Here is a 20,323-nt window from a genome sequence, read left to right as displayed (position 1 = left end):
AAAGAAGAAATAGACAAATCCACAGTAATAGTTCAAGTCTTCAACACTCATCTCTCAACAATTGATAGAACAAGGAAACAGAAAATCAGGAAATACATAGAAAAACAGAACATCAACCAACAAGATCTAATTAATAACTATAGAACATTCTTCGCAACAACATCAGTGTGGGTTCTTTTTAAGTGCTAATGGAACATATATGAGGTATATCATATTCTGGGCCTTCAAATGAACTTCAACAAATTTAAAGGATTTAAATCATACAGTGTATTTTCTGACCATAGAATCAAACTAGAAATCATAACAGAAAGATAATAGAAAAATCTACAAACATTAGGAAACTAAACACAGTTCCAATAATACAGAGGTCAACGAACAAGTCTCAGTGTAAACTTTAAAAATATATAGAACTGAATGAAAGTGAATACAACATATAAAATTTGTGGGACACATCTAAGGCTATGTTGAGAGTGAATTTTATAGGATTAAATGCATAAACTAGAAAAGAAGAAAATCTCAAATCAATAATCTGTTTCTACCTTGAGAACCTAGAAAAAGAAGAGCAGAATAAAGCTAAAGCAAGTAGAAGGAAAGAAATAAGGAGGGAGCGGGGCAAGTAAGGGCAGTGCGTATGGCCATAAAAGGGCAAAATGAGGGATCCTCGTGGTGATGGAGAGGTTCTGCATCTTGACTATGTCTTACGATATTCTACTATGGTTTTGCAAGGTCCTACCATTGGAGGAAACTGATAAAGTGGTACCGTTGGAGAAACTACCACTGGTGGAGCACTCTCTGTTATTTCTTACAACTGCATATGAACCTACAAGTTACTGAAAAATAAAAAGTTTAATTTGGCAAACAACAGAGTAGACTTTATGACACATAAGTGAAAAAGTATAATTATCCAAAATATATAAGGAATTTTAACAAAAAAATACACAAAAAAGGTAACAATGGAAACAATGAGGAAAAGACTTGAAATGACACTTCACAAATGAGTAAAAGTACAATGAAATACTATTAATATTACACACACACTAGATTGGTTATAATGAAACAGTTTAACAGTATCAAGCGTTAGCAAGGATGTTGAGCAAAGTATCCTCCCATACTAGTGACACCTGTAAATCGGTACAACCCCTTTGGGAAACCCTTACGCATTATCTTAAAAGTTGGAGAGCTATACCCCTGCGATGATGCAGTAATTCCACACCTAAGGTATCTGTCTTAGTCAGATTTTGTGTTGCTATCAAGGAATATCTGAGGCTGGGTAATTTCTAAAGAAAAAAAAAAGTGTATTTGGCCCTTGGTTCTGCAGGCTGTACCAGAAGCATGGCACCAGCATCTGCTTCTGTGGAGGGCTTCGGGCTGCCTCCACTCACAGTGGAAGGGGAAAGGGAGAGAACGCACACACAGATCAACGCGATGACAGTCAGGAAGCAAGAGAGAGAGAAGGAAAGTGCCAGGCTTTTTTAAACAACCAGTTCCCACGGGAACTAAAAGTGAGAATTCATTTACTCCCACCAGAATGAGACCAAGCCATTCACGAGGGATCCACCCCCACCATTGAAACGCCTCCCACCAGGCTCCACCTCCAACACTAGGATCACATTTCAACATGAGACTTGTTGGGGCCAAACAAACAATATCCAAACCATAGCAATCTCCTAGATATAAATTTGTGTTTATGATACATCAGGATAAATATACAACAACATTCATAGCAGCATTGTTTGTCATAGCCTCAACCCAAATGTTTATCAACAGAAGAATGGAAAATATCAGCATATTCATATAATGGAATAACATGGAGCAAACAAAGCCAAAAGATGAGACAGCACACATGCTAGGCTTTCTAGAATAGCATTGAGGGAAACCAACATATTTCTCCCCCAAATATTGAGAATTGTTAAGTCAAAGACATTGAAAACACAGAGGAACACTGTCTCAGCTTCTACTCGCCTGATGGCAGAACATGAATCCTTCCTTACTACAAACAGCACTTGCTTATCCACCCAGAGAGGGTGCTAGCAGGCACCAGAGAAATCTGGGAACAGATTTTACTACCTTCCCACATTTTCACACCTCTTAAAAGACATCTGTGCTCTCCTCTGTCTTGCCATTATGGGATTTATTACTCTTTGTTAAAATGCTATTTAAACAAGGCTCCTAAGCCTCAACTTTGAGAAAGATACTTTTGAACTGAGCCCTCTCCCATATGATGTCAACGTATGTCAAACTTCTGCTGATTTTTCTTTTGTAAATCTGACTTTGGTTTTGTTTTTTATTTTTTATTTTTTGGTTTTTTGAGACGGAGTTTTGCTCTTGTTGCCCAGGCTGGAGTGCAATGGCGCTATCTGGGCTCACCACACCCTCTGCCTCCCGGGTTGAAGTGATTCTCCTGCCTCAACTTCCCAAGTAGCAAGCATGCGCCACCACATCCGGCTAATTTTGTATTTTTCATAGAGATGGGGTTTCTCCATGTTGGTCAGGCTGGTCTCAAACTCCCAACCTCAGGTGATCTGCCCTCCTAGGCCTCACAAAGTGTTGGGATTACAGGCGTGAGCCACCATGCCTGGCCCTGACTTTGGTTTTAAGAAGAGTGTCTCAATTAAGAATTTATATGGGTCAAAAAAAGAATTATATCTTCCCTTCAGCGTTTATTGGATCAGTAGTAGGTGTGGAGATCTGCTGTAGCCCATTCCATTTGGAGTCAGCACATAGGAATAAAAGAGAGCTGGGTCCTTGCATGATGATGGTGTAGTGTCTCCTAATCCACTAAGCCCCTAAATGCCAGTGAGGAAGGCGATTTCTTCGCCTTTTTGAGTAAAAGGCCTGAAACATCAAAGAATGGCTGGCCTGACAAGGGCAGCAATCCAATAGATACATGACATGGCTGGTAGAACCGTGGCTTCTGGTCCGTTTCACCACTTCATTTATCAGTGAGGAGTGCACAGGCTCTCTCCTGACAATAGCAGGGGCAAAACTCTATGTCTTGTTATGGCAGACAAGTGGCCTGGTCAGCAATCTAGTAGGACTGATTGCCTTAAGCATTGGCTGTAGCCAGTTTCCATGGAACTTGAAGGCCAGCTCCTTTTCTGGGAGGCCAGCCTGTAGGGAAGGCCCAAGTTAGCTGTATTTCTCCACCACTGCAGTTCTCCACCTCCAATCTGTATGTGGCTTCTATGCATCATTCCCTGTTCCATCAGGAATATATGCCACTTCAACCTATAGGCAACTATGAAGAATGGTTAATACAGGAACTATGGCAGTGGTTCTCAAAATTGAGCTACATCAGAAATACCTGGAGGGTCTCTTAAAACACAGATTGCAGATCCACGGAGGGCCCTGAGAATTAGCATTTTTAAAGAGTTCCCAGGTGATGCTAATGTTACTGATCCAGAAACCGCACTTTGAAAATCACTGTAATAGAGAAAGCCATGAATAGTCCTACCCTAAATCAAGGGCTAAGAGGGCCCAGGCTCAGCCAAGAGAAGAGGTACCAGAGTTCTGATGGGAGTTAGATAACCATTAGACAACCATATGCCTTTTCTTATATGCAGAATACTGATGATTTTACTTACTGCTAATCACAATCCATAAACAGACCACCCTTTGGCTGTTGGATTATAAACATCAATTCTGTGATCTAAATCCACTTTGGTTAAAATAATAACATTAGTAGCAACAGCAATAATAAATAAAAATAAAACCACCCTGGTTAAGAAGTCCAGGCTAATCCACTGGATGACTAGACGGGTTCCATTAGCTATTTAGCCTAGAATAGCTGCAGATTTTCTCTTACTGTCTTTAGTTTCAATTACTCCTGGCCAGGAATATGACTACATTGTGACTCCTAGTCCTGATCCCTGACTGGCAACTGGGAAGTTTTCTCCTTCATATCTAGGCCAGATTGTGGCTGTGGGGGCCTGAAGATCCCAGAAAATATGAAACAGCTGAGTGTTTACCTAGGGTTGTAGGTCTTGGTCTCTGGAGGCAAACAAGGCCATTTGATCACACAGGAAGAAGCTAGGAGAGACCCATGGTCCAGTCCAAAGTTATGTGTGTGCACATGCGTGCATGCACTGTGTGGAGTAAAGACAACAGTCACGGTTACAGGGCTTGGATAGAGGCTAACCAAGGCCTGTTGCATTGCTTCCAGGCCTTTCCCGATGACCAGGAATTCTGTGTCATCCCAAGAGTATGAGGACAGGCTAGACACTGAGACCTGAGTCAATTGTTGACAGTTTCACAGGCAGGTGGCTAGTCTAGCGTAATTCAACAGAGTAGGAGAGGAAGCTGGAAGTAGAAAAATGTTACGAAACACTAGACTGTTTCCAGCTCTCCTCTGCTGCATGTAGTAACTGATGGCTGATCCAGTATTGTGACAGATTAGCAAAGGAGCCACTGGCAGCCAATCAGAGATGGCTGGAAGAATTTGGGATGGCTGAGTGACAGTCCTCCCAGAAGGATCCGAGAACAAGGTGGTATGTCTTCCCTCCACTTGTCTCCTACAATTTCAGGTATTCCCTTATTTCTGGTGAGGGGCTTCTTCTGAAAAAATCTATAACATCTGGCCCAGTACAGTCAGCTTAACAGGAAAACAGGAGTAGCCCCATCACCCCCTGTCTTCTTATATGACCCCACAGTGGTTGAACTGCATTTACTTGCACCCAAGGGTGAGGACAAGCTAGCCCAGTGCCCATGTGGCAAGGTATATAATACCATCAGATGCAGGATAAAGGTGTTAAGTGTGACCTCAGATAGATGGGCTACACTAGATAGCCATGAGACAGCAGTGCCTTCAGGTTGGTGTCTGCCCACTCTTGGTGTAGGGCATTGTGCAGAATTCCCAACTACCCAAGAGAATCAGGTAAGGAAAAAAAAAAGTGCAAAGGTGTGGAAAGGAACATCTAGGTTCAGGTCCCTGCAGTGCAGTTGTACTACTCCAGTTATTTTCTCATCCCTAACTCCTGAGTCCAGATGGACTCTCACAGGATGTGCTGGAAATAATTCTTTTTTTTTTTTTTTTTTTTTTTTTTTTGTGAGATGGAGTTTCACTCTTGTTGCCCAGGCTGGAGTGTAGTGGCATGATCTCAGCTCACTGCAACCTCTGCCTCCCAAGTTCAAACGATTCTCCTGCCTCAGTCTCCCGAGTAGCTGGGACGACAGGCATGCGCCACCATGCCTGGCTGATTTTGCATTTTTAGTAGAGACAGGGTTTCTCCATGTTGGTCAAGCTGGTCTCGAACTCCCGACCTCAGGTGATCCACCTGCCTCAGCCTCCCAAAGTGCTGGGATTACAGGCGTGAGCCACCGCGCCCGGTAGCTGGGAGGAATTCTAAGATGACCCACCAACATTCCCAGCCATTGTTGCCCACATACCTTCTCCCAGTTATTCAGGCTAGGTACTGTGGTGAAGGGGTTTGCACATGTAATTAAGTTCCCCAATCAATTGACCTAGAAATAGGGATTATCTAGGCAAGCCTGATCTAATCACATGAGCCCTTTAAAAGTTTTCTCAGGCTTTCCGAGTCCCTGACCCGCGGGCGTTGGGTATGAGTGGCAACTTCCGCCCTGAGGGTTCGTGGCCCACCACTGCTTCGCAGTCCCTGCCGCCACCGTCCATGGTCTGCATTGTAGAGAAGACTGTGGGTTGGAAGAGCGCCATCGCCGCCAGTGTATGCCGGGCCCTTTTTATCGGGTACTGCATCTACTTCGACCACAAAAGACGAAGTGACCCCAGCTTCAAGAACAGGCTTTGAGAACGAAGAAACAGAAGCTTCCCAAGCAGAGAGCTGGGTTTTCCAACTTACCTAACCTTAAAGATGCTGAAGCTGTTCAGAAATTCTTCCTTGAAGAAACACAGCTTGGTGAAGAGTTACTAGCTCAAGGTGAATATGAGAAGGGTGTAGACCATCTGACAAATGCAATTGCTGTGTGTGGACAGCCACAGCAGTTACTGCAGGTCTTACAGCAAACTCTTCCACCACCAGTGTTCCAGATGCTTCTGACTAAGCTCCCCAAAATTAGAGAATTATAAGTGCTCAGAGCTTGGCTGAAGATGATGTGGAATGAGAAACAAATGTCAACATAATAAAATCTTAGTTAAAAATATTTAAGGCCAGGCGCTGTGGCTCACGCCTGTAATCCCAGCACTTTGGGGGGCCGAGGCAGGTGGCTCATGAGGTCAGGAGTTCGAGACAAGCCTGGCCAACATGGTGAAACCCCATCTCTACTGAACATACAAAAATTAGCCGGGTGTGTTGGCAGGCACCTGTAAGCCCAGCTACTCGGGAGGCTGAGGCAGGATAATCGGTAGAACCCAGGAGGCGGAGGTTGCAGTGAGCTGAAACCATGCCATTGCACTTCAGCCTGGGCGACAGGGTGAGCGCTCCATCTCAAAAAAAAAAAAAAAAAAAAGTGTGTGTATATATATATATATATTTAAAATTCTTGGTAGTTGAGCAGCTCTGGGGGAATAAGGGCAAATATGCTTGTTATGAACTACACTGAAATCTACCAAAGTTAATGTTTACTTTGTGTAGATCCATTTGTCTATCTTTTTTCCCAGTGAAAAGTGTATTTTGATAGAGAACTTTTCATTTTATAAATACACTATGAATTACTGAAATATTATGGATTTTGTTTATTCTAGAAACATAGTTAAACTGTACATATGACATGGCTTATGTTAAAAATACCCAGTGCTCAGTTTTGAAAATAGGGGGGAAAAAGAAAAACTATAGGAGAAACTGAAGAATGTACACTTTTTTAGCTTGTACATTTTGCTGTAAATCCGGAAATTTGATAGACTTGATTGTGTTTGTGAAAACTGAGCGTTAAAGTTTTTGAGCAATCATTTATTTCCATTTAATCGCTTAGACATAAATATGTGAGGTGTGCTGCTGTCCTGTGTTAACAACTTCATTCCCTTTCTGTATATCGGTCTTGAAATGCTTTGTTTAAATCAGTGGGCTTAATGTGTTCTGGGTATTTACCTCCTTGTATTTTAAATATATGTAGTTGCAAATAGCACCAGGAATTAGAGCTATGTACACCCCTAATCTAGCCTTGTGAGATTCACCAGTTCCTGTGTGCTCACTTTCCCTCCATTTTTCACATGAGAGAATGTGTCTGCTGATCACCAAAGTGTTCCTTTCAACTTCTGATTCACTGGGTTCTGATAAGCATCTTTAAATCCACCTTAACCTAAGGAATGTATGTGGGCAACCAGGCCTTGCGTTTTTTTATATTCTAAATTTTGCATGCTTGTCTTAGTATTTCCGAATTGATTTTTTTTTCTTTTTTTTTTTTTTTGAGACAGAGTTTTGCTCTTGTTGCCCAGGCTGGGGTGCAATGGCATGGTCTTGGCTCACCGCAACCTCCGCCTCCCAGGTTCAAGCGATTCTCCTGCCTCAGCCTCCCGAATAGCTGGAATGACAGGCATGCACCACCATGCCCGGCTAATTTTTTTGTATTTTTAGTAGAGACAGGGTTTCTCCATGTTGGTCAGGCTGGTCTCGAACTTCTGACCTCAGGTGATCTTCCAGCCTTGGCCTCCCAAAGTGCTGGGATTATAGACGTGAGCCACCGCGCCTGGCCAAATTGATCTTTTTTTAATGGTATAACTATCTTGTTGATTTTCACTGAAATTATATGGTTCTGTCACTTCTCTGTAAATTAATCTGAAACTTTTAAGGTAACTGGGATGATCTGCTTGTAAAAATGTTTGTTGCCTTTTGCTTTTATCGTCAATGTACCAAATCCTACTTCAACTTAATTTATCTTGTTAAACGATGAGAGTAAGTTACAACCTTGTGACTGAAAACTTGAAAAGAATGGAGCAGGTGGGACCTCTTATTCTCAAATAGTGACATATTTTCCGTAGTCACAGATTCCATTTCAGAATTGAGTAAGGATCCTTGGTACTTGGCGGCATCTGTTGAACTGAGTAGCATTTCTCATTGTAAAGATTGCCTTTATTCTGTCTAAACTTCTGTGGAAAGATCCCAAAGACTTTTCCTATGTACTAGGCATTTTATTTTGGTTTACTTACAAACTCTTCTTAATCTTTATTAACCTCGGGTTTTTGTGGTGTAGTGGAAAGGGAAACAGTTCTAGTTTCTGCCTCTGGTTAGCTGCAGAGCCTTGAGCAAGTCACATTTCATCTCTGAACTTAACCTCTACTATTAGACTAGGTGACTCACATTTCAGGACCTTTCTCAGGTATCTTGAGGGTTTGTGATCCTGAACCCTTAAACAGTGCTGTTTTGGTGACACAGGATGTTTTTGGCGGGGGCGGGGCAGGGGATTGACAAGTACAAACATGCCAGTTAGTTTTACTAGTGGGATCCCAAATCCAAAGCAGTGTAGTGGTGATTGGTCAGTGATTAACCAGGCAGCTAAGAAATCTTAGGCACCAACCCAGATGTATATAGAGGGGCAGTTAGGAGAGAACAGGGGTGGGAAAGGGAGCAAGGGGCAGACAGCTCAGCATGGAAAGAACAGGCTCAGAAAAAGGAGGGCTGGCTGGAGGAGTGAGAAGCAGCTTAGGTTTGGGGAGGGTAGAAACACCATTTCCTTGTGAACTGGAGTGCAGTATGAGCTGAGTATCACTTGGCTCTGAACATACTGGCTTTCCTGTAATGCTTGAAAAGGCAGTGATATCTTCATTTTATAGCTCATTAAGCCAAGTACATTTTCTTATTTAAATGACAACTTTGGTGCTTTAAAATGAGGTACTACTTTTTAAAGCTAGCTGTGTCAAGTTAAAGAAAAAATCAGCACTTTTTTTTCCCAAAAATGGAATCACCAAACACTATCCGTTCCCATCTTAAGTTTTACAAGGTGATAGAATCAGGTCGTTGTAGTGATGCTGGCCAAATGGTGCTCAGCAGGTGAGAACGAAAAAATCCCAAATTTCAGTGGAGTAATAAACAGCTTGAATGTTTCCATGTGTTAATGTTGCACACTTACTAAAAACAAAAACTTTGGAAATGGGAATAACGTATTAGTGCAACAGTTGACGTGCTTCTTTGGGCAAAGATCCATTGTTTTGTTCCACAATTCGTACTTAAGGTGAAAGAACATTTAAAACATAGACTTACTGGCCATAGCAATGCTGGCCTGTTAACTGATAACTAGAATTTAGGTTCACATTTATGTAACATGTGTAAAACCTAGTGGAGCGTGCATAGTAGGCAGTCAGTAAATGTTTGGTTCCTTTTGCCTCTCAGTAAGTTTATTTTACCAACTTCCTGCCTGCCATTCTGACTTTATGAAATCAACCTGTGGACCAGAGTGTTAATGAAATGTCATTGCAGAAGAGATTAGAAAATTGGTGTATCATGCACATAGCATACACAATCTTCTTGTAATGCAAAAAATGCAGTTTTAGGGCCCAGTGCAGTGGCTCATGCCTGTAATCCCAGCACTTTGGGAGGCCGAGGCGGGCAGATCACAAAGTCAGGAGATTGAGACCATCCTGGCTAACACGGTGAAACCCTGTCTCTACCAAAAATACAAAAGAATTAGCTGGGTGTGGTGGGGGGCGCCTGTAGTCCAGCTACTCGGGAGGCTAAGGAAGGAGAATGGTGTGAACCCAGGAGGCGGAGCTTGCAGCGAGCGGAGATCGTGCCACTGCACTCCAGCCTGGGCAACAGAGCAAGAATCTCTCAAAAAAAAATGTAGTTTTATTACTGCTTGTGCCTCAACTGTTTAAGTGAATATTAAAGGGCTTGGAGAAAAAAAAAGTTTTCTCTGGCTAGTTGCAGAAGCAAAGTCAGAGAGATATATTCTAGCTGACCTGGAAGAAAACAAACATGTATTTTGTGAGTTACCTATGGGAGCCATGTGGCAAGAAACTGCAGGCATCCTCTAGGAGCTGAGTGGTCCCCAGCTGACAGCTAGCATGAAAATAAGACCTTAGTCCTACATCTATAAGGAAATGAATTCTACAACCAACCAGTGAGCCTGGAAGAAGACTCCCAGCTCCACATGAACCACAGCCTGAACCAACACCTGGGGGATTTCATTCAGTTTGATGAGGCCCTGAGCAGAAAATTCAGCCATGCTGTGCAGGCTTCTGACTTATAGAAACTATCAGATAATCTGTGTTGTTTTAAGCCACAAAGTTTATGGTAATTTGTTCTGTAGCAATAGAAAACTAATGCAGGCAATAAATGTATTCAGGACATATAGAATTAGACAAGCTGCAAGTGTCTATGAATAGAGTTTCAGGGTTCTCTTACCTTCATACTCTGCAGGCAGTAAAAGATATAGGAATGTGTTGTGTTAAGATGCCTGGGCATGATCCACTGTCTGAATGGATATCTAGACATCCTAGTAGTAAACAGTCATTCCTACAGAGCCTAAATTGTGTTGGAAAGTTCACAGGACAACCAATGCTTCTGTCTTAACACCTAATGAATCAGACAACTCTACGAATCCAGAGGGGTGATCATTAATGATTCCTTAGTCCTCATCAAACTTACCAGTTTACCATCACAGTCTTAAAATCAGGGTGCAGTCTTTGGGTTCTCATCACTCCTGTCTCCTGGATGGGCTATACCATCAGCTAGCATTCTCTATATCTCACCCATAAACTGTCCGTCTAATTGTTACCTGTCCTTTCAGCAACTGCATGGAGGCACTCCTGTACCTTTTGGGATTTTTTCCCCAATAAAACAACATTGGGGGTCACCAGTCTCATCACTTTTGACCCCTTGATCTAAAAGCCATTACCCCATAGCATAAGAGCCGTCAGCTCAGGCCGGGTGTGTGGTTTATGCCCGTAATCCTAGCACTTTGGGAGGCCAAGGTGGCTGGATCACTTGAGCTCAGGAGTTTGAGATCAGTATGGGCAACATGGTGAAATCCTGTCTCTACAAAAAAAAAAAAAATAATAATCATAAATAAAATAAAATAAAATAAAATCAGCTGGGTGTGGTAGCTAATACTTGTAGTCCCAGCTACTTGCGGGGCTGAGGTGGGAGTATCACTTGAGCCCAGGAGGTGGAGGATGCAGTGAGCTGAGATCCCACCACTGCACTCCAGCCTGGGCAACAGAGTGAGATCCTGATCTCGAAAAGAAAAGAAAAAAAAAAAAGCTGTCAACATAGTTGGTCTCCCCTAAGGGATATCTCTTTTACCTAAAATTGTGGTTAAAAAGGGTGACAATTTTTTTTTTTTTTTTTTTTTGAGACAGATTCTCACACCATCGCCTGGGCTGGAGTGCAGTGGCGTGATCTCGGCTCACTACAACCTCTGCCTTCAGGGTTCAAGCGATTCTCCGACCTCAGCCTCCCAAGTAGCTGGGATTACAGGTGCCTGCCACCATGCCCAGCTAATTTTTTTTTTTTTGTATTTTTAGTAGAGACAGGGTTTCACTATGTTGGCCAGGCTGGTCTGAAACTCCTAACCTTGTGATCCTCTTGCCTCAGCCTCCCAAAGTGCTCGGATTACAGGCATCAGCCACCACGCCCGGCCCTGAAGGGTGACAATTTTATGAGTCAACTTGACTGGGACATGGGATGCCCAGATGGCTGGTTAACTGTTACTTCTGGCTGTGTCTGTGAAGGTATGTTCAGAAGAGGGGTGCACTTGATTTGGTGGACTGAGGAAAGCTGGTGGCACGCCCCAGCATGAAAGGGCATCATCCCTTCTGCTGATGGACTGAATGGAACAAAAAGGCAAAAGGAAGGTTGAATTTGCTGTCTGCCTGTTTTGAGTTGAGACATTGATCTTCTCCTGCCCTCAGAGCTCCTGTCCTCAGTCCTTCAGACTCAGACTGGAGTCTACACCATTGGCTCCCTGGCTCTCCGGCCTTCAAACTATGCCACCAACTTTGCTGGGTCTCAAGCTTGTGGAGCAGATCCCAAGAGTTAGTCTCTGTAATCACATACGCCAATACCTTACACAGTAGTCCCCCCTTATCTGCAGGAGATATGTTCAAGACCTCCAATGGGTGTCTAAAACCATGGATAGTACCAAACCCTGTATATACTATGTTTTTTTTTTTCCTATACATAGACCTATAATAAAGGTTAACATATTAGGCACAGTAAGAGATGAACAAGAGTAATAAAATAGAACAGTTATAACAATACATTGTAATAAAATGTATGTGAATGTGGTCTCTCTCTCTCTCCAAGTATCTTATTGTTTTGTGGGTTACTAAAACCACGGAAAGTGAAGCAGCGGCTAAGTGGGGACTACTGTACTAGATATCTTTTTCGCATCTCACATAGACCACCTCTTCAGGCCTTCCTAGTCTTTGCTTTTTAGGAAAGAGCAACACCTTAGTAACACTGACATCTCAAGCTGCTCCTCACTCACAGCCAAGGGAGGAACATCAGGGAAGGGTCCCATTTGATTGGCTCTGCTCAGGTAAGGTCATATGCCATTCTTTACACAAGGGGCATGTCATCAGGGGACATATTCCACATTAGTTTAAAATTCATCCAGTACTGATTCAGCCTTACTCTCAATGAACCCCTCCTGGGAGACAGCTTCCTCCAAAGTCATTAGTAACCACAGAATTCTGTCCCTGAAGAGATCATCACTAACTTCTACCTCAAGTCTCTGGTTCACAGTGAATCTAAGCTTCTCAGGAACTTAATCAAAGCTAGTCGTCCAGCCTTTACTGCAGTGGAAGTCTCCTCATAGGTGACTCTAAGGTTCTTAAAAACAACCTTGGAATACCATCCTGGGTGATATCCCCCACCCCTAGATCTCCATTCTCAGGAATATAACTCTTAAATTCCTTGGCTTGGCAGGTTTTGTTTCTGCAACCGGTCAGTGACCCACAATCCCAGTCCTTGAATATGGTTGGCCAGCTGTCCTGTGCCAAGAGGGCATTTTCTCACCCAAGGTGAATCTTGGTTCTCTAATTCCTTGGTTGGTTTCCATAATACCCAGTTACTGCTGCCATTATGAAGCAGACAAGGGCAGCTGATAAGGCAGTATCCACTCCAGACCTTTTAGAGCCTGCTTTATTGGTGGAAACATGTGGTTACAGAACATTAGCCGGAGTGTGGAAACGCTAATGTCCATCACCTTCTGGGGCAAAGAAATGTAGTAGGGCCCAGATATCATACTCCAGAGAAGGACTCCAGGCACTGAGCCATGGGGATTATATTTTGCATACCTAAGAAGCACCACATCTTCTCTAGTAGTTATTAGGTGCTGTGATCCAATAGTAAAACCACACAACAGAACACTGGCCTCTAGCTCTGTTGTGCCATCTTTGAGTAGCATTTTCTCTGGTGTGATCAGAGCTGGGGCTCAAGCCTTATGGTTGTAGCTGTAGGATGTGACAGACCCGTGGCCTGATTAGCCACCTGAGAATTCTACCAGGTATGGCTGCCTTGAGCAGTTGGCTGTAGTCCATTATGACAGAGTTCTGCAGAAAGCCAACTCCTTTGGAAGGCCAGTCCTCAGAGAATTCATCTTGGACAAGTTAAAACTTTCCTCTCAAGTGCTTACAGCCGGAATAATAAATGAACTAGAGCTACACACAAACTAGGTACATATATCTTAAAAACATAATCTTGAGTGGAAACAATAACAGGCACAAAAGAACGTATCTATTATGATATGTTTATTTAAAGTTCAAAAACTGGCCGAACTAAAATCAACTTGTATTGGAACACATCTGAATGTGATGAAAGTATAGAGAAAAGCAAGAAAGTTATTTAAATAAAAGTCAAGACAAGTGGTTATCTCTTGGGTGGGGGCTATAATGAGAAAGGGAAAGACAAGATAGAGAAGGTTCTTATTATCAGTGTTCCATTTCTTGATTTGATGGATACAAGTGTGTTTATAATTATTCTTTAAACAATACAAATGGTTTTGGCCCATTTATCTTAATTTATATTTAACATAAAAGTGTTAAAAAGAAAGAATACACATTCAAGTATATAGTGGTAAAGGGGCATCCTATCTGCAACTTACCACTCTCAAATTGTTCAGAAAGAAACTATTCATTATTTCATATAAAAAATTAGAAAAGGAAAGAGAGAACAAAAGAAAAAAGGCATACTCCAATAGAATACTTTCATCTCCTTTTATTGACGGACATAGAAATTTATGCTGCAGAGGCAGTAGTACCTCAGAGCATGAGAAGGTAGTCAATGGGGCTGACATGACAAGTCACAATGCTGGCTGGGGGTCCTACCATAGTGGGAGAACCAAAACCACAAAAATAGCAGGAGGTAGCAAACATCCCCAACACCCAGTGTAAGCATTTCCATTGGCAGAGAGCTTGGCCATGCATCTTAAAAACAGGGTCCCCTCACAGCTGGCAGGGTATCATGTCAGGCCGCCAAATCCATCCAGAACTAACATGCAGTCTCTAATCTGGAGACTCTTTATTGTGACCAAAAGATTTAGACCATTAGAAGATCCAAGTTAATCTTTCAGCTCCTTACCCCAGGCAGAAAAAGGGGCTGAGTTCCTGAAACATCACACAAGTAGAGCTGGACAGGTGCTGATGCCCAGCCTTGCTCTAAAAGTAGTCACCTTTTTTCCCCTGACTTCTCAACAATGCTCTCACTCAGTATGTGCCCTAGAAAACCTCTCAATGTTATAAACAAGGGACAAGATAGGGGCAGCAGCCTAGGGTATGCAGGGAATCAAAAGCTGCTACATAGCCGAGAGCATTTCACAAGAAACAGCATGGGAACACTATTGGGTCAATGTCCTCCCAAACAGCTGCTAGAAGCACGCATAAAGAAAAATGTGGTTGTTCTCCCATGTCAGGATCAGCTGTGCCAAAGTCATGGTCCAGGAAGCTGAGCCTCTTCATGTCCCTGGCAGATTATCAAACCCCATGGCATTCCCAAGCTGTTCCAGTTTTCAAGTACAATGAGGTGTCTGGGCAGTTCAGTCACAGAAAAGCAAGCACTAAAGAAATCTCAACTGATTACAAATTGATATTATCAAACCATAAATTTATATAGTCAAGAATTAATTATAGGGGATGGTTATGAAGGAGGTGAGGATTTTGCCGTATGGAAGACTAGAAACATTTATTCATATAAACTCTTAATCAAACCACCCTCATATCCATGAATTGGGAGGAAATTCCTTATTTAGAAGTGGCCATCATCTGATTAGTCATTCAGTTGCCATTCTCTTCAATGCTGGACACATGGTTTCCAAGGATCAAAGTCTTGAGAGCACTAGATCAGGAAATGGGAGAAGCAAGGCAAGGAGAAGAGGGCATCAGGAGTTGGAATTTCTGAAATGTGCATTTATCTCACAGAAGGCTTGGCACAATGAGGCTGGGGTGGGTGTGGTTTTAGTGATTGTTCTTTGTTGCCTCCTTTGCGGCAGCAATCAGTGGAGTGAGGCTGGAGAGGGGCTTGGCAATCTTCAGGAATTGATGCTAGAAAGGAGAAAAATAGCAAAAGACACATGACTATTTACCATTCTTCCCCAGTAAGCGTTACAAGACATAAGGGCATCCTTGTTTGTAAAGGGTGCTATGTGGAAAGCTTCCGATCATCCCCGAATTGAAGGACATCTTAAAACAGACCACTTTGGAAAACTGTTTGGCAGCATCTACTTACAGATAAACATACATCTACCTATACCCTAGTAATTACAATCCTAGGTATATTCCCAAAAGAAATGAGTTTGTATAGCCACCAAAAGATATACACAGAAATGTTCATAGAAGATTTGCTTATAATAGCCAATAACCAGAAAGAACCCAAATGTCCAAGAGAATGGAAAAATGAATAGTGTTATATTCATATAATACTACACAGAAAACTACACAGCAATAAAATAAGTAATTGGTACACTGACAATGGGTTGAATCTCACAGACATGTTAAGGGAAAGAAGCTAGACAAGCGAGTTCATATTGTTTTATTCCATTTCTTCTGAGGTAAGCCTAAACCATGGTGATAATCAGAATAATAATTACCTCTGGGGAAGGTATTGAGAGATCATGACCCAGTAGTATATTGCAATACTACAGTTTAGGAGAATTGATCTAGGAATTTATTGTTCTATCCTCAAATCCAATAATGCTAATTCATTTAGTAAAAAGTTCAGTAGCTTGGTCCTTTCCCAAATCACTTTCACTGCGCTGTACTTTGGGCCATACCTTCAACCTTTAATGACTATTTAGGAGAAAATATATGAAAATTGCATCTATATTTTCAGTAAAACTGTTATGGAAAACAATTCCCTTCTTTTTTTTTTTTTTTTGAGGCAGAGTCTCACTCTGTTGCCCAGGCTGGAGTGCAGTGGTATGGTGTCAGCTCACTGCAACCTCCGCCTCCCGGGTTCAAGCAATTCTCCTGCCTCAACCTCCTGAATAGCTGGGACTACAGGCACCCACCACCATGCCTGGCTAATTTTTGTATTTTTAGTAGAGACGGGGTTTCGCCATACTGTCCAGGCTGGTCTCGAACTCCTGACCTCAAGTGATCCACCCGCCTCAGCCTCCCAAAGTGCTGGGATTACAGGCATGAGCCACCATGCCTGGCCTAACAATTCCTTATGTAATTCTCAGAGCCTCTTAACCAAAAATGGTGTTTTTTGTTTTTTTTTTTGTTTTTTTTTTTGTTTTTAAACATTTAGTAGTAAAAAAGCTTTGTGTCTTAAAGATGTAGGATATTTCTTCTATTTGATAAAAAATATAGGAACTATCACATTTCCTTTTCTGCCCTGGCTACCAGGAAATTGAGAACCAAATTTGACCTCTAAGCATAATTATTCAACTCACATGAACATATCTGATTCTTCTGCCATACTTCTAATTCCCTGGATTAGTCATATCGTATATATGTATGTACACACACACACACACACAAAGAGAGGGAAACATATATACAATATTCTTTGCTGAGAATTTTTTCAACTTCTGTTGGGACAGAGATAGTATAAAGAGCTACTGAGAACAAGAAGGTACTATTACTATGAAAGGAATAAAAGATCCTAGCTAAATCATGAAGATAGGAATTCCAATATGTATCATCCTATGTATTTCTGTCCATAAGTGTGTTCTCACAGGAGAAACAGATGTGAAGCTTTTATGATTTACGATTCTCAAAGTCATGGTTTTCAATATTTACAATGTACACCAACAAGTTAAAAAGCCAGCATTCTCAGATCACATGTTTCTACAATTCCCCTAAGTTGAGAGCAACATGATCCAACACCGAACTGGGAGGCCTCAGTTTCCTTCTCTGTCTAATAAACAAAACAGACTAGATGAGCCCTAAGGGCTTTCCAGTTGTGATACTCTTTGAGCCTGTAAGAGCAGTGGCCAAGAGCATACACACTTCGGAGCCAAACAGGCTGAAATCCTGGATCTGCCACATATCAGCTATCATGGAAAAGTTACTAAATACTTGAAACCTCAGTTTCCTCATCTGTAAAAATGAGAATAACAGAACCTATAACTCATAGAGTTGTTGTGAAGGACAATATATAAAGTGCTTATTAGTGCCTAAATATATAAAGTGTTTAGTGCCTAAAATATGGTAAAGATTCAATATAATGCATTTATTACTAGTTATATTACTGTATCAGGAAGAAAACTTTAGAGGGCACTAACCTTTCAAGAACTATAGTTTGGTACTTAATTAAGAATGGTATCTTTACTAATCACAGGCTTAGCATATCGTATTTACACACTTCCCAGTGCCTACAGTTTGCAGAATACAACTCTCATGAACAGCAAAAGGGGTCCTACATTGTACTAAGAGACTTTTAGTCCCAACAGATACTAGAGACTAATGGGTTACACTTGGCAGAACCCAGATCTCATATCTAATAGGCCAGTACTCCATAATCAGTAACCTCAATTACAAAGAGATGATAAATATGTTCCAGAGGATGATATTCCAATGTAGGTTCTTCCAGCAATTTCATTCAATTCAATAAATATTTTTTGAGTACCTATCCTGAGTCAGGTTCTAGGTAAAACAAGAAACTCAGGGATTAATAAAATAGAGGTTATAATCCAGTAGGAAAGATTCATAATTAACACAGGGCAGTATGCTGGGTCCTGCCCTGCCCTGCCCTGCTCTGTCACTCCTGGGCTTAATAATACGAAAATAAATGACAGTGCATGCCTTCATAAAGTTGCACATGATACTTACTATTAAATCACTAGTGGGCAATACAATAAAATAACACTTGTTATAAGAAATTGTACTGGAAACAAATATGTTAAATACAAATGATGTGGCCTGCTAAAGGCAATTTTTTCAACCATGTAAAATTATCAGGATTAGGGGGGTGGGAGTATAAAAGGCCTGGTAAACCCCTGACTCCGGGTTTCCCCACAAACTGGCAAAATCTCACTCTCAACAAGTAGAGTATCATTGCCATTATCTGAGGATTTCCAGTGAAGAAAGTATAGACTTCAAAAGCCATACTCACTAATTATCTTCTAAACTTATGTTCCATGGATGGGCATGGTGGCTCATGCCATGCCTGTGATTCCACACTTTGGGAGGCTATAGCGGTCAGATCGTTTGAGCCCAGCCTGAGCAACATGGCAAAACCCTGTCTTTACAGAAAATATAAAAATTAGGCAGGTATGGTGGTGCACGCTTGTAGTCCCACCTACTCTGGAGGCTAAAGTGGGAGGATCAGCAGAACCTGGGGAGGCTGGGGCTGCAGTGAGCCATGACTGCACCACTGCACTCCAGCCTGGGCAACAGACAGAGATCCTGTCTCAAAAAATAAAACATAAATAAAATAAAATAAACGTATGTTCCTTTGCTAAAAATGTATCCTTTGAGCTAATCCCAGCAAAAATATAACTTGCGTAAGATTTGGGTGTCAGAGAGCCATTTCTCAACAAGACTCAAACAAACTCTGCCAGGCTAATTCAAACAGAACAAACGATGTGCTAATGAAAGATACAAGCAGGCCGGGCATGGTGGCTCATAACTGTAGTCCCAGCACTTTGGGAAACCGAGGTGGTCACATTGCTTGAACCCAGGAATTTGAGACCAGCCTGGCTAACACAGCAAAACCGCGTCTCTACAAAAAACTTTTTAAAAAATTAGCCCGGTATGGTGGCATGTACCTGTAGTCCCAGCTACTTGGGAGGCTGAGGTGGGAAGATCACTTGAGTGAACCCAGGAGAGGAAAACTGCAGTGAGACAAAATCACACCATTGTACGCTCCTGCCCGGGTGACAGAGTGAGACCCTGTGGGGAGGTGAGAGTAAGGAAGGGGGGAAGGGGAAGGGGAGGGGGAGGGGGAGGGAGAGGGAGAGGGAGAGGAAAGGAAAGGAAGGAAAGGAAGGAAGGAAAGGGAAAGGTAGGAAAAGGAAAGAAAAGAAAGGGAAAGGAAGAAGAAAGGAAAGAAAGGAAAGAAAAGAAAGGAAAGGAAAGGAAAAGGAAGGAAGGAGGGAGGGAGGGAGGAAGGAAGGAAGGAACCAAGAAAGCTACAAGCAAAGCTCAATAGGTGCTCAGAAAATGATTGTAAACTGAGCCTAGGAGAACGTGTAGAGTTTTAACAGGCCGAGAAAGAGGCTAAGAAAATAAATAAGCAAAGCCCCAGGGATAAAAGTTAGAGCAGTAGGAACAGAGTGAGGGTAGGAAATGGTAAAAGAGAAGCCTAGTTCTATAATATTCAGTACCTTACAGACAAACATGAAGTAAAAAAGGCCTGGTTTAGTGAGTCCCCGAATTAGGTGCTTCCCTGCACAGGGATAGTTACCTGCAGCAGCTCTTTAGCTGAACCTCTCTTCTCCACATCCATCTCAAGACAGCGGTTCAGAAAGTCCCGGAAGATAGCTGACAGCTTCTCTGGGTTCTGAAGTTCTGGGGTCCCATTGGTGGCAATGAGGTACAAGGCCTGGCAATAAAAATGGTGAATCACCTTGAACTCCAACTGAGGCTCTCTCTTGTTCTCCATATACACATTCTAGAAATATGGTCAGCTGCTTTATGCTCTAGGATGCAAAGTAGCAGCTGTGTATATATACTGGAAAGAGTATGACCTAAGGATCAGGCTGAACATTTAAAGGCCATGAGACTATGTGCAACTTCCCTATCTGTAAAGTAAGGATGATGATAATGCCCATCTCACATATCTGTAAAAATAAGATAGTGTATTTGAAAGTACTTTGTAAACTTACGAAATATGTTACAGACCTAAGGGTTTATTATTATTATTATTATTATTATTTTTTTTTTTTTTGAGACAGAGTCTCGCTCTGTCGCCCAGGCTGGAGTGTAGTGGCAAGATCTTGGCTCACTGCAACCTCCACCGCCTGGCTTCAACCGATTCTCCTGCCTCAGCCTCGCAAGTAGCTGGGATTACAGGTGCCCACCACTACA

General features: G+C 42.1%; 1 protein-coding gene and 1 pseudogene across 10 annotated transcripts in view; one reads left to right on the top strand and one right to left on the bottom strand.

Annotated features, from left to right (window-relative positions):
- Positions 1–5,256: 5,256 nt before the first annotated feature.
- LOC101014836 lies at positions 5,257–6,174 on the top strand (annotated as a pseudogene).
- A 7,875-nt stretch (positions 6,175–14,049) lies between these two features.
- The window catches only part of PAK1 (p21 (RAC1) activated kinase 1), a 148,721-nt gene continuing 142,447 nt past the window's right edge, over positions 14,050–20,323 (bottom strand). For 6 of the 10 annotated variants that reach the window (XM_017948786.3, XM_009186980.2, XM_009186979.2 and 3 more), the window contains 2 exons: positions 19,701–19,838; positions 14,050–15,391 (listed from right to left, as the gene is read on the bottom strand). In XM_017948786.3, the coding sequence (XP_017804275.1) occupies positions 15,305–15,391; positions 19,701–19,838 (225 nt within the window). In that variant the 3' untranslated portion in view covers positions 14,050–15,304. Of the gene's footprint in view, positions 15,392–19,062; positions 19,129–19,700; positions 19,839–20,323 lie in introns of all 10 variants that reach the window. The other 4 variants (XM_017948785.3, XM_017948787.3, XM_017948789.2 and 1 more) reach the window with 3 other exon arrangements.

This window comes from Papio anubis, chromosome 12 (genome assembly GCF_008728515.1).
Source record: "Papio anubis isolate 15944 chromosome 12, Panubis1.0, whole genome shotgun sequence".
In the NCBI taxonomy this organism is placed as follows: domain Eukaryota; kingdom Metazoa; phylum Chordata; class Mammalia; order Primates; family Cercopithecidae; genus Papio; species Papio anubis.
Note: the sequence above shows the minus strand (reverse complement) of the source record. Positions and strands in the feature narration are given on the sequence as shown.